This window comes from Podarcis muralis, chromosome 11 (assembly GCF_964188315.1).
Source record: "Podarcis muralis chromosome 11, rPodMur119.hap1.1, whole genome shotgun sequence".
In the NCBI taxonomy this organism is placed as follows: domain Eukaryota; kingdom Metazoa; phylum Chordata; class Lepidosauria; order Squamata; family Lacertidae; genus Podarcis; species Podarcis muralis.
Genome location: NC_135665.1, coordinates 47,536,866 through 47,549,099, shown reverse-complemented (window position 1 = coordinate 47,549,099; position 12,234 = coordinate 47,536,866). Strand labels below are relative to the sequence as shown.

Here is a 12,234-nt window from a genome sequence, read left to right as displayed (position 1 = left end):
AGATAGGAGATAATGAATGGAATGGATTTGTGGAAGTGTTGGTGACTCCTGCCATGTCATAGAATACTGTGGAGTTTGAAGGGAGGACAAGGATGAACCCGTCCAATCCCCCCCCCCCCCCGCAATGAATTTTCTGCCCAACGTGGAGCTGGAAACCACATTCCTGAGACTTGAGTCTCATGCTCTGCCGATTGAGCGAACTCCTTTCTTGCAACTTTAAGCCACTGGTTCGTGCCCTACCCTTTAGAGCAGCAGAAAACAAGCTTGCTCCATGCCCACTGTAGCCAACCAGCGGATGTTACTGACTACAACTCCCATCACCCCTGACCACTATTCATGCGTACTTTGGAGCGTATTTTTATTGCACCACGACTTCTGGAACTTCCACGCGGCTGCGAATGCTTAATCGCGGGGGTTTGGCTTTTGCGATGCGCGCTAACCCAGGACTATGTGGCGCTGGCTACGAATCCGGAGCAGCAGCGCGCAGTTGCCAGCAGGACTGGAGGGGAGGTGGCCCGAGTGCCTCCCACGCCTCCGGAACAAATCGGAGGCGGAATCCCGGTGGGGCGCGGCTTCTTCGCCAGACTTTACTTGCGCGCAAGCAGCGGCCGCAGGAAGCCACTGCGCGCTTGGCCTTTGCGCGGACGCCGCTTTCCTCCTCCTGAGACCCACCTCCTGGTGGGATCCGGGCTCCGACGCCAAGGGGCGCAGGATCCCAGCTGCTGCAGTGCCAGGGGTACTGAATCGTAGCTAAGTAAGAGACGGGGAGGGTTGCCGGTGCGCCCCGGAGCGATGGCGCAGGGCGGCGGGGAGTGGCAGAGCTTGGAGACGCTCCTGCGAAGCAGCCTGCGCGTCCTGCGCGGCAAGTGGGGACAGCAGCAGCCAGAGAGGCTCCCGAAGAGCGACGATCGCGCTGGGGAAGAGGAGAAGCAGACGACGCCCAACGCCTTGGAGGCCCTGCCGGTAAGCGCAACGCCGCTCCGACCCGCCTAGCGCATCCCAGCGAGGCGAACGGCCGCCGTTTCCAGCAGTGTTGCCGAAAGTTCCCGGTTGGAACTTCCTGTTCACTCGGCTTCCCATTGGTCCCTTCACGGCCCCGCCCCTTTGACGCCAGGCACTTGCACTTTCCATTTTTTATTTTATTTTAATATTATAAAGATCTGTGGTGCTCAATGTTTAGGTTTAGTGAATATTAGTTTTTAAGTAAAATTTCTGTGTTATAACTGGGATATGTTATATGACAATCTCTATGTATTAGAAAGGGAGTTATGCAAGGAGGTTGAGGTGTTTATGCGTAATGACTGGATCTTGAGAATGTCATCAGGATCCAAGGGTATTGGAATCTGTGGACTTAAGAGCATCAGCAATTAGCATGTGAAGAGGTAAAGGTAAAGGGCCCCCTGACCATTAGGTCCAGTCGTGACCGACTCTGGGGTTGCGACCCTCATCTCGCTTTATTGGCCGAGGGAGCCGGCGTACAGCTTCTGGGTCATGTGGCCAGAGCAACACACGGAAACGCCATTTACCTTCCCACCGGAGTGGTACCTATTTATCTACTTGAACTTTGACGTGCTTTCGAACTGCTAGGTTGGCAGGAGCAGGGACCGAGCAACGGGAGCTCACCCCATCGCGGGGATTCGAACCGCCAACCTTCTGATCGGCAAGTCTTAGGCTCTGTGGTTTAACCCGCAGTGCCACCCGCGTACCCAGAGTAAACCTGGGTAAATGTCCTAAGTGTGTCCCAGTCTTTAATCCCAGCCAATCTACAGGTGCTGATGAATTAAGGGGAACCCCTTTGTTAGGTGACACCTGGCGGGGGGGGGGGGGAGATTCACCATTAGTACTTCAAAGCACCAAAAGAGCTGGCCGTTAGAATGCAACTGAATAAAGGAGGCTTAGTTGTTGGGAACAGCAGAATTAGGATAAATGCCTTGGACTCCATGGCTCGGGGAACAATCCCCTCTTGAAATGACCATGCTGTAAGATCTGGACTCCTTCCATGCGCACTTGCAGGTGTAAACAGGTGAATAAAGCATATTTCTCAAAGCTACGACAGTCTCGGTTATGACTTCAATTCTCCAAGGGAATGCAGACCCTGGGTGAGTGCCTGGAACCCCCCGGAATCACACAGAGAGTGGGAGTGGCACCCAACTTTTGTAACAATATTTTGCTGCGTTCCATTCCACTCTGGGGGTCCCAGTGCCTATTCACCCAGGGTCTGTGTTTCCTTTTGGGAATGAGGCACAGCTGAGATTGCAGTGTCCTTATGATATCTGGTTTATTTACACATATATACAACCTGAGCCTACGATGGAGGGGTTCGCAGAACAAAAGGGTCTCGTTTTCCCCATAACCACAGCCTTGGATTGCAGCAAAAATCTTCCGTGGGTTTTCTTCTGCCTTTCCAGACTGCAACTTTTTCCTCTAGGTCGAATCACAGCGAAAGGTGCTCTCAAACTCAGGATTTTGTTCTTATCTGAGAGCTGGAGGAGGGGCCCCACCCATTTGGGATCTTGCATAGAGACCCCTTTCCTTTGCTCTCTTAATGGTCCATCACCCAGGCGATTACTTGGCTTGATGTGCTTTTCACACTTGCTGGACCCAATGATTAAATGTCTGGCACCCTGTTTAGCACCCCTAGCCTTGATTAAATTCTAATACTTGCTGGATCCAGTGATTAAAGATGTCTGGCTGTTATGAGACATTATTAGGTAGATCAGGAGCTTATTTGTATATATTATTATGTCATTGTTATTTTTATTTGGAGGTCCATTGCTGGCCAGATTCACATTGAAATCATATGACTTCCCCCAAAGAATCCTGGGAACTCTGGTTTGTTCAGGGTGCTGGGAGTTATAGCTTTGTAAGGGGAAAACTACCATTCCCAAGATTCTTTCAGGGAATTCATGGGTTCTATATGCATAGTGTAGATCTGCCTGCTTCTGGTACCGTTAGCATATATTTTGCAGTAAACCTTGTTTTTAAAATATGCATTCTTATATACGTGAAGAGGAAATTTTGTCAGGGACTACTGTTAAGTTTTTATGTTTCCTAAATGATTTATGAATAAATATTTAAATTTTATTTTCCAGATAGATGTGAAGTTATACATTATGTCCTTCCTCACACCCAAAGACCTGAGTAATTTGGGAAGCACCAACCACTACTGGAAGCTAATAATCCAGGATCCCTTGCTATGGCGTTATTTTCTCATCCGCGATCTTCCTTCCTGTCATTCTATTGATTGGGAGTCAGTCCCTGATGCAAACATATTTAATAAATCCATTTTTGAACTTCATAATAGTGCCTCATGTGACTACATGGCTGCGTAAGTATCCTCTAAAATTCCATATAGGCATATGAAGGATTGTGCTGAATGCCTCCATATTTTATATATATATATATATCAGGGACGCGGGTGGCGCTGTGGGTTAAAGCCTCAGTGCCTAGGGCTTGCCGATCAAAAGGTCGGCAGTTCGAATCCCCGTGGCGGGGTGCGCTCCTGTCGCTCGGTCCCAGCGCCTGCCAACCTAACAGTTCGAAAGCACCCCCGGGTGCAAGTAGATAAATAGGGACCGCTTACTAGCGGGAAGGCAAACAGCGTTCCGTGTGCTGCGCTGGCTCGCCAGATGCAGCTTGTCACGCTGGCCACGTGACCCGGAAGTGTCTGCGGACAGCGCTGGCCCCCGGCCTATAAAGTGAGATGGGCGCACAACCCTAGAGTCTGTCAAGACTGGCCCGTATGGGCAGGGGTACCTTTACCTTTACCTTATATATATATTTTAAAAAAAAGGAAAAGGATTTATGATAGCATAAATTAATGGACTACTCTTCAGTAATAAGTAATTTAAAGGTACAATTTCATGCTAAAGACTGATTCTAAAATTACTCCTCTTATTGTAAACATTCTTTAACTCTTGGCATCAATTATATACTTGCCCATTCGTATATCATTAAAATCTGTTGGGCTCTCTGAGTTCTCAGCACTGAGCATTTTCTTGTGTGGGGCCCTTCAACTCATACTGAGTCTTGCCTTACTCCTCCTAAGATGTGGCAATCAGTTTTCATTATTATGGGGTGGGTTGTTGCTTTTTAATTTTTACACAGGTACAAGAAGTGTTACTCCAGGCGTAAAAGATGTCCGAAAGCCGGCCGGCCCTATTACGGATCCGTCACTTCCTTTCTGCAGTCGCTGATCACGCAGGCAGAGCCTCGCTTTGCAATGTTTGGGCCGGGCTTGGAAAACCTGGACGACTCCTTGGTGCACAGAATGATGGCGAGCCCACATATTTTGCCGCTGGCCGGTAGACCTTCTAGACAAATGCACGGTAACGTCGTTTTCTTTTCTTTTAAACAAGCAAACGAAAATGGCCATGGTGAACATTTGAAGCCTTCTTATACTGTGTGCGATGTTTTCTGACCCTGCTACAGAACGTGGTTCAGCTGGAGGCAGAGTGGGACCAGCCCTACCCGTTAGGCAGAGAGAGGCAGAGGCTTCAGGTGGCAAATGCTGGTGGGGAGGCAGTGATTGGATGTTTGTGTGTGTGTTATGCAGCCTGCCCCCTGTAGGCCCCAAGCTACCCTTTGAAGAAGTAAGATTCAGCTGATGGCCCAGTGGGTTGTCTTGCTGTCTCAGGGAGAGTCATGTCTTGGGCGGGTCTGACAGAAGGTGCCAAGTATTGTGCCTTGCCACTGACCCATTGTCTCTCCTAAAACATGCTGGCCAGGTTGGTGGTTCTGTGAATTAATGGAGGACTAAGATTTGACTAAGATTTAAAGGGACGCGGGTGGCGCTGTGGGTAAAAGCCTCAGTGCCTAGGACTTGCCGATCGAAAGGTCGGTGGTTCGAATCCCCGCGGCAGGGTGCGCTCCCGTTGCTCGGTCCCAGCGCCTGCCAACCTAGCAGTTCGAAAGCACCCCCGGGTGCAAGTAGATAAATAGGGACCGCTTACTAGCAAGAAGGTAAACGGCGTTTCCGTGTGCGGCTCTGGCTCGCCAGAGCAGCGGTGTCACACTGGCCACGTGACCCGGAAGTGTCTCCGGACAGCGCTGGCCCCCGGCCTCTTGAGTGAGATGGGCGCACAACCCTAGAGTCTGTCAAGACTGGCCCGTAAGGGCAGGGGTACCTTTACCTTTTTAAGATTTGACAAGGGGATGCGGGTGGCGCTGTGGGTTAAACCACAGAGTCTAGGACTTGCCGATCAGAAAGTTGGCAGTTCGAATCCCCGCAACGGGATGAGCTCCTGTTGCTCGGTCCCTGCTCCTGCCAACCTAGCAGTTCGAAAGCACGTCAAAGTGCAAGTAAATAGGTACTGCTCCGGCGGGAAGGTAAACAGTGTTTCCATGCACTGCTCTGGTTCGCCAGAAGCGGCTTAGTCATGCTGGCCACATGACCCAGAAGCTGTACGCCAGCTCCCTCGGCCATTAAAGCAAGATGAGCACCGCAACCCCAGAGTCGGCCACGACTGGACTTAACTGGATTTGACAGGACCAAGCAGTAGAGGATCAAGTTGGCCTATTTGTCCACATGCCCAAAGCCAAGGTTGGTCAAGTTATTTCGGCACCTGAATTAGAAAATTCACATAAGCCCTTCTGTCCCTCTCTGAAGCAGAGCCTAAATAATTTATTGCACAATTTAAAAACAAAACAAAAAAAGCCACACTGTTGTCCATGACACTTAAAACAGCAGCTGCTTCAGTTTGCCTAATATCAGTGCCAATCTATTATATCTGGGGAATTTAAAGCTCATGCTTTCAAATGACACACTAGGCTGTCTCTGAGGGAACCGGGCAGAGGGCCTTCTTGGTAGTGGAATGCCCTCCCTTCAGATGTCAAGGAAATAACCATACAACTTTTAGAATACATCTGAAGGCAGCCCTATATGGGGCCATTTTTAATGTTTGATGTTTTATTATGCTTTTATACTTATTGGAAGCTGCCTGACCAGAGTGCAACCCAGTCAGATGGACAGGATTCAAATAATAAAATTATTATTATTATTATTATTATTATTATTATTATTATTATTATTATTATTATGATATGATCTTCTGAAAACCTACCAGCTCTCAAATTCTTTGCCTTTCATTTCTTCTTCCTTTGTTTCAAACAGGGATAGGATCAGGGGTCACATTTCGTTTGAATGGCCAGAAATTCACCATTCTGACATTGTATACAAAAACTAGGTAAGTTGTTATCCAAGGTGCTGTTTTTCGCTTGCCTGCTTTTTTCTTCTCGAGTAACGGTATTCCAACAGGGATAGGATTGTCCCAAAAGAAGAAAATTCTAGATTCTATCATCGTGTAGATTCACACAGGAATTTTCAAACACTAATTGGATTGTCTCAAGAGGAGAGCAAGCCCATTTCAAGAAGTGCTTATTCTGTGCAAGTTTATTCCAAGGAAACCTTTGGCCACAATCTGGGACATGGCCTCATTTGCTCTGTTCACTCAGCAGGAATGTGGAAACTTGGATCCCCAAGAGCCAGAGTAGACCTGTGAATTGTTCGTCTGCTTGAACTGCCTGGCCTAGATGTGTACAAAAGACTACACTGTTCTTTCTTAAGGCACTAGTCCTTAGCGACTTCAGTTCTGCGTAGTTTCTCCCTTCCTTCCTTCCTTCATGCATAGTATCTGAAGAAACTGGTTTCTCTCCTCTCTTTCCAGCAAGGAAAGACTCAGAGCGAAGGAAGAGGACACTGATCCTGTCAACAATATGTTCTCTACGGAGTCCAGTGTTGATGGGAAAACGTATTACAATCTGATCGAGCCCGTTAAAAACATGTGCAGACAAATCGATGGGTTCATCTATGCTGCAGATGCCGAGGTTGATAAAAGTAAGGAGCTTTGCTCTGTGTGGGTCAAAAAGGAATAATTACACTGGGCAACAGTTTTTTTACTTTTTGAACGTTGTCTAGATTTCTACAACTGATTTAGGATATTTTTGCACTGCTGAATCAGGAAATGGCATCCGTTTCTCTCCATCAGGTCAGGTTTACTGTAAACTGAATGGTGGGCATTGATAAAGGTAAGTACATGTAAATTGCATGTTGCTTCACCATTTTTCAAACTTCAAGGCTTGAACTTCCGTTTCTTGGAACTCCTGGAATGCTCAGCGGCAGGGAGGTCTCTCTTCAGAGTCCAACAGTAGTCAGCCATCATGACTGCGTCCCAGCGACCCTGATACCTGGTCTCCATCTCTTTCATGTCCTGATGGAATCTCTCCCCCTGCTCGTCACTCACTGAACCCAGGTTCTCAGGAAACCGGTCCATATGTGAAAATAGGTAGTGCATCTTGACGCTCATGTTGCAGCCCAGGTTTCTGAAAGCAGTCAGCATGTTGTTGACAAGTTCTGCATAGTTTCTGGCCTTATTGTTGCCAAGAAAGTTCTTCACTACCAGAACAAATGCCTTCCACGCTTCCAGTTCCACTTCGTTCATTGACTTTCCAAACTCTGGATCTCTGATGAGCTGACGGATCTGAGGACCATCAAAGATGCTAGCTTCTCCATGGTCAATCCTGGAAAAGCCTGGCACAAGTAAGTGAAGCAGTCACCATCCTTGTCCAGAGCCTTGGTGAACTGCTTGATGAAGCCGAGCTTGATGTGCAGCAGTGGGAATAGTATTCTGTCTCTGTCCACCAGAGGGTCGTTGATGATGTTCCTTTCTTTGCAAGGCACCAATTCCTCCCACACAGGCCAGTCCTTCTTCGTGTAATGCTGAGCACGGTCCCTACTATCCCACATGCACAGAAAACATGGGTACTTGGTGAAGCCAGACTGTTGTCCCAACAAAAAGTTCACCATCTTCAGGTCAACACAAAGAAACCACTTATGCTGATCATAACCAATTTTCTCCAGCACATACTTCACCACTTCATAGTTCTCCTTCAGTGTATTCGAGTGAGTCAGGGGTATAGAGGCAAACTGGTTGCCATTGTGTAGCAGAAGACATTTCAGTGATCGCTTGCTGCTGTCAATGAACAGTCTCCAATCTTTGGGTTCGTACTGTGGCACTCCAAGCCCCATTAACTTAGTTTTGATCCCCCAACTTTATGCTTTGCCGCACCAATTTATGGAAGATTTCGAGGTTTTATGACTTCAAACTGATCCCTTTTCGACATAATCACCCAGAACTATCGGACCTGAATAGTTCTTGTCATTAAAATAATCATTTCCAATCAAAACAATTATTCGACATGGCATTTTACCCCCACCAACTTCTTCTAAAATGCTCCACACAAGTGTACATGTGAACAAAAACGTAAAAAAATGACATGTGGCCATAGCTCAAAAACTTGACCTGATTGAGCAAAACCAATGTGATTTTTGGATTCAGCGCATCAGATTTGTCCTAAATCAACTGAAAAAAACGCAGACAACAAATTTGTTGTTGACCAGTGTTATGTTATACCACCCAATCTGTTGGGGGATCTGTTGTATCCTGTATAGTTAGTTGTGTATATATGCTTTATACCAATGAAAACCTTTACAAACTAAATAAACGTAAGGGCTTCTGAATGATGTCAACATAGCTTTTAGGGTACAGCTGGCAGAGGGTGGCAAAGCCTTTATCTTCCTCATTCTCTTTTTGCAGGAAACAACCGTCAACTTGAATTTGACTGGCTGGCAGCAATGCTTGACCCAGACCTTGGCCCTACAGATAGGCCTCTGCTTGTCCTGTCCTGCGTTTCCTGTGCTGAGATCGAAAGGATTCCTTGTGTTTACATGGCACATCAGCTGCAGCTGAACCTGCTTGGCACGCGGCCATGGATGGTAGCATTTATTATTATTATTTTGCTCTTGTTCGTTTTGTTTAAGTGTCTGCCCCAGCCTGCATTCCACTTTTGGAATTATGAAACAGATTGACAATAGGTTCTGGAAGCACTATTACTCCACTTGGTGTAAATTGAGGCTGCCAATCTATTCTCAGTTATATGGGAGTAATCCCTGTTAAACCCAATGTGACTGACTTCTGAGTAGATCTGTATAGAATTTAACTGTAGGTTACAGAACTGGCCTGTCCCTAGGATGGCTTTTTTTTTTTAAAAAACCAAAGGATTACAGTTGTATCTTGGGTTACAGACGCTTCAGGTTACATACGCTTCAGGTTACAGTCTCCGCTAACCAAGAAATAGTAGCCCGGGTTAAGAATTTTGCTTCAGGGTGAGAACAGAAATTGTGCAGTGGTGGCGCAGCGGCAGCAGGAGGCTCCATTAGCTAAAGTGGTACCTCAGGTTAAGAATGGACGTCCAGAACGAATTAACCCGAGGTACCACTGTACAGTCGTATCTTGGATTCTGAACACCCTGGAACTCGGACGTTTTGGCTCCTGAACGCCACAAACACGCAAGTGAGTGTTCTGGTTTGCAAATGGTCTTTTGGAACCCGAACGTCCAACATGGCTTCCGCAGCTTCTGCTTGGCTGCTAGAGCTTCCTGCAGCCTATTAGAAGCCACGCTTTGTTTTCCGAATATGTTGGAAGTCGAACGGACTTCCGGAACAGATTCCATTCGACTTCCAAGGTACGACTGTATGTCTATAGCAGCCTGCAGGCCAGACTTAGCCCACAAGGGCATTTTCCCTGCACTGTGCTCACCTGCCCACACCTGATGTCATATGTGATACCAGGTGTGGGACAGGCAGAGATGCAGCTGCCAATTGGCAGTCTTAAGGTGCATTGTGAGTTGTGCATTGCCAAGAGAAAGCAGGCTTCAGCTGGAGACTGGTGGAGCCAATGCCTGCCAGATAAATGCTGTAAAACAGTTCACTCCACAGGAAGTTCGCTCACAGAGGCAATGCCTGCAGAAAGCAGGCCAGTGTGGTGTAGTGGTTAAGAGCGGTGGACTCGTAATCTGGTGAACCGGGTTCGCTTCCCCGCTCCTCCACATGCAGCTGCTGGGTGACTTTGGGCAAGTCACACTTCTTTGAAGTCTCTCAGCCCCACTCACCTTACAGAGTGTTTGTTGTGGGGGAGGAAGGGAAAGGAGAATGTTAGTTGCTTTGAGACTCCTTTGGGTAGTGATAAAGAGGGATATCAAATCCAAATTCTTCTTTCAGCAACATGCCGATCAAGCTGAAACCTCAAGCACCTTAGCTTTGTGTAAGATACTGACATTTGCTTCTTTCTTGGCTTTTACAGGTTCAGGATACTGAAGTTTCCACGTTGGGTGGACTGGTAGATGGAATTCAGTGGCTACTGGAACAAACCGAATGTAAAAATGCCCAGTAAATCAGGCATGCTTACAAATGCCAGTGTGATTTAAAAGAAAAAGAAAACAAATGTCTTATTTACAAGCAAGACTTGAAGCAGGCACATTTTCTCCCTAATTTGACACGAGCTGAGAAGAGGTTTTTGTGCATAACACGGACCAACATTGCCCTAAACCTGTTTCTATTTGAAATGCAGACTGGATAATACAGAAAAGGGAGGGATTATACCTTAGGGGGGGGCATTGGCATAGTGGTGGCGCTCCTCTTATTCTAGTTCCCCTTCCCATTGGCAAGTTTGTTGTTGTTGTTTAGTCGTGTCCGACTCTTCGTGACCCCATGAACCAGAGCACGCCAGGCACTCCTGTCTTCCACTGCCTCCCGCAGTTTGGTCAAACTCATGCTGGTAGCTTCGAGAACACTGTCCAACCATCTCGTCCTCTGTCGTCCCCTTCTCCTCATGCCCTCCATCTTTCCCAACATCAGGGTCTTTCCCAGGGAGTCTTCTCTTCTCATGAGGTGGCCAAAGTATTGGAGCCTCAGCTTCAGGATCTGTCCTTCCAGTGAGCACTCAGGGTTGATTTCCTTAAGAATGGAGAGGTTTGATCTTCTTGCAGTCCATGGGACTCTCAAGAGTCTCCTCCAGCACCATAATTCAAAAGCATCAATTCTTCGGCGATCAGCTCTCTTTATGGTCCAGCTCTCACTTCCATACATCACTACTGGCAAAACCATAGCTTTTACTATACGGACCTTTGTTGGCAAGGTGATGTCTCTACTTTTTAAGATGCTGTCTAGGTCTTGGCAAGTTTATCCAGTAGTAAATCTCCTCTGAGAGGTGCCAGGCTGCTGCCATTTAAATTTCCCACAATGACTTCAATGTAACATTGCTTTGGGGCAGCATCAGAGAATTACGATGGTAGGCACTCAATCCTGAGCACCAGATTTATTTATTTTTAAAGTAAAGTGGGGGGGGGGGACGGGGACTGGCAGCTGCCCAAAGATGCCATGTGGTGATGCCAGGCTTGCTGGATTCTAGTTGTGTTAGGCTGTTTATGGTGATGACAGTATCCAGTGCAGGTTGGAATGTCAGGCTTTTAATCAGGTAATTCTGGACCATAATGCACACGTTTAGTGGAATCTCTGCAACAGTGCAATAGACGGGTAACTGATGGACATTTCTTGGAGTGGAGAATATGAACAACCATTTTATCAAGTGCACATAAGAGAAAAGTTCGCCGTGTGCCCCCACCCAAGTTTGTTGTTAATGCCCAACATGTTTCCGAAAATGATTTTCCTTCTTCAGGGGTCAATCTAAAACCCATACAAAAACTTTCTTTCTTTCTTTCTTTCTTTCTTTCTTTCTTTCTTTCTTTCTTTCTTTCTTTCTTTCTCTCACTCTCTCGCTCTTACCGTATGTCTCAGAAAACCACTTAAAACATCTTAACAACGAAACTTGCTCTGGTCAAATTCATTGGGAACAATCAATCAAACCTTACCTCTTGTTCTCTAACTCACACCTGCAAAACAGAAAACCGTTGCTGGTATAAACCAAACACAATAACTTGAAATACAATGCAATGTCTTTCTGAACCCAGTTCTTCTGGAAACTACAAATATTGCTTTCTCAGGAGGAAAAAGGGGGTGGGGATTGGTGAAAGAGAACAAATAAAACGATATCACAGCACTTTCTATTTACTCTTTTTGTTGGAACATTGCAGGAAGAAAAAAATATTATGGAAGTTTTCTCCTTGGCCATATGAAGCTATGAGGTTGAATGCCCTACTAAATGTTCGCTTATACAGAGGGGGTATTTTGAAGGTCATTGAGTTTGGCCGACTGTAGAAAATATTTTCTTTTTACAAACACATTCAATCGCATTCACATTACTGCATGCCCACTTGGGGCAAGGAGATTTTCACCATATCTTTAGGTGGATAAAGTTCTTCATGTGTGCCTACTGTTTCTCACAGTGATGTGTGTTTATTGTGATAAGTTGCCAGTTGTTAAAAACCAGAACAAGGGAG

The 12,234-nt window shown here is 46.6% G+C and overlaps 1 protein-coding gene across 1 annotated transcript; it reads left to right on the top strand.

Annotated features, from left to right (window-relative positions):
- The first annotated feature begins 442 nt into the window (after nt 1-442).
- LOC114606640 (F-box only protein 4-like) lies at nt 443-10,294 on the top strand. The gene is made up of 7 exons (XM_028749090.2): nt 443-963; nt 3,093-3,328; nt 4,108-4,328; nt 6,113-6,185; nt 6,666-6,835; nt 8,595-8,773; nt 10,140-10,294. Exons 1-7 carry the CDS (start codon nt 793-795, stop codon nt 10,227-10,229), a joined length of 1,140 nt encoding a protein of 379 aa, XP_028604923.2. The 5' UTR covers nt 443-792; the 3' UTR covers nt 10,230-10,294.
- The last annotated feature ends 1,940 nt before the right edge of the window (nt 10,295-12,234 follow it).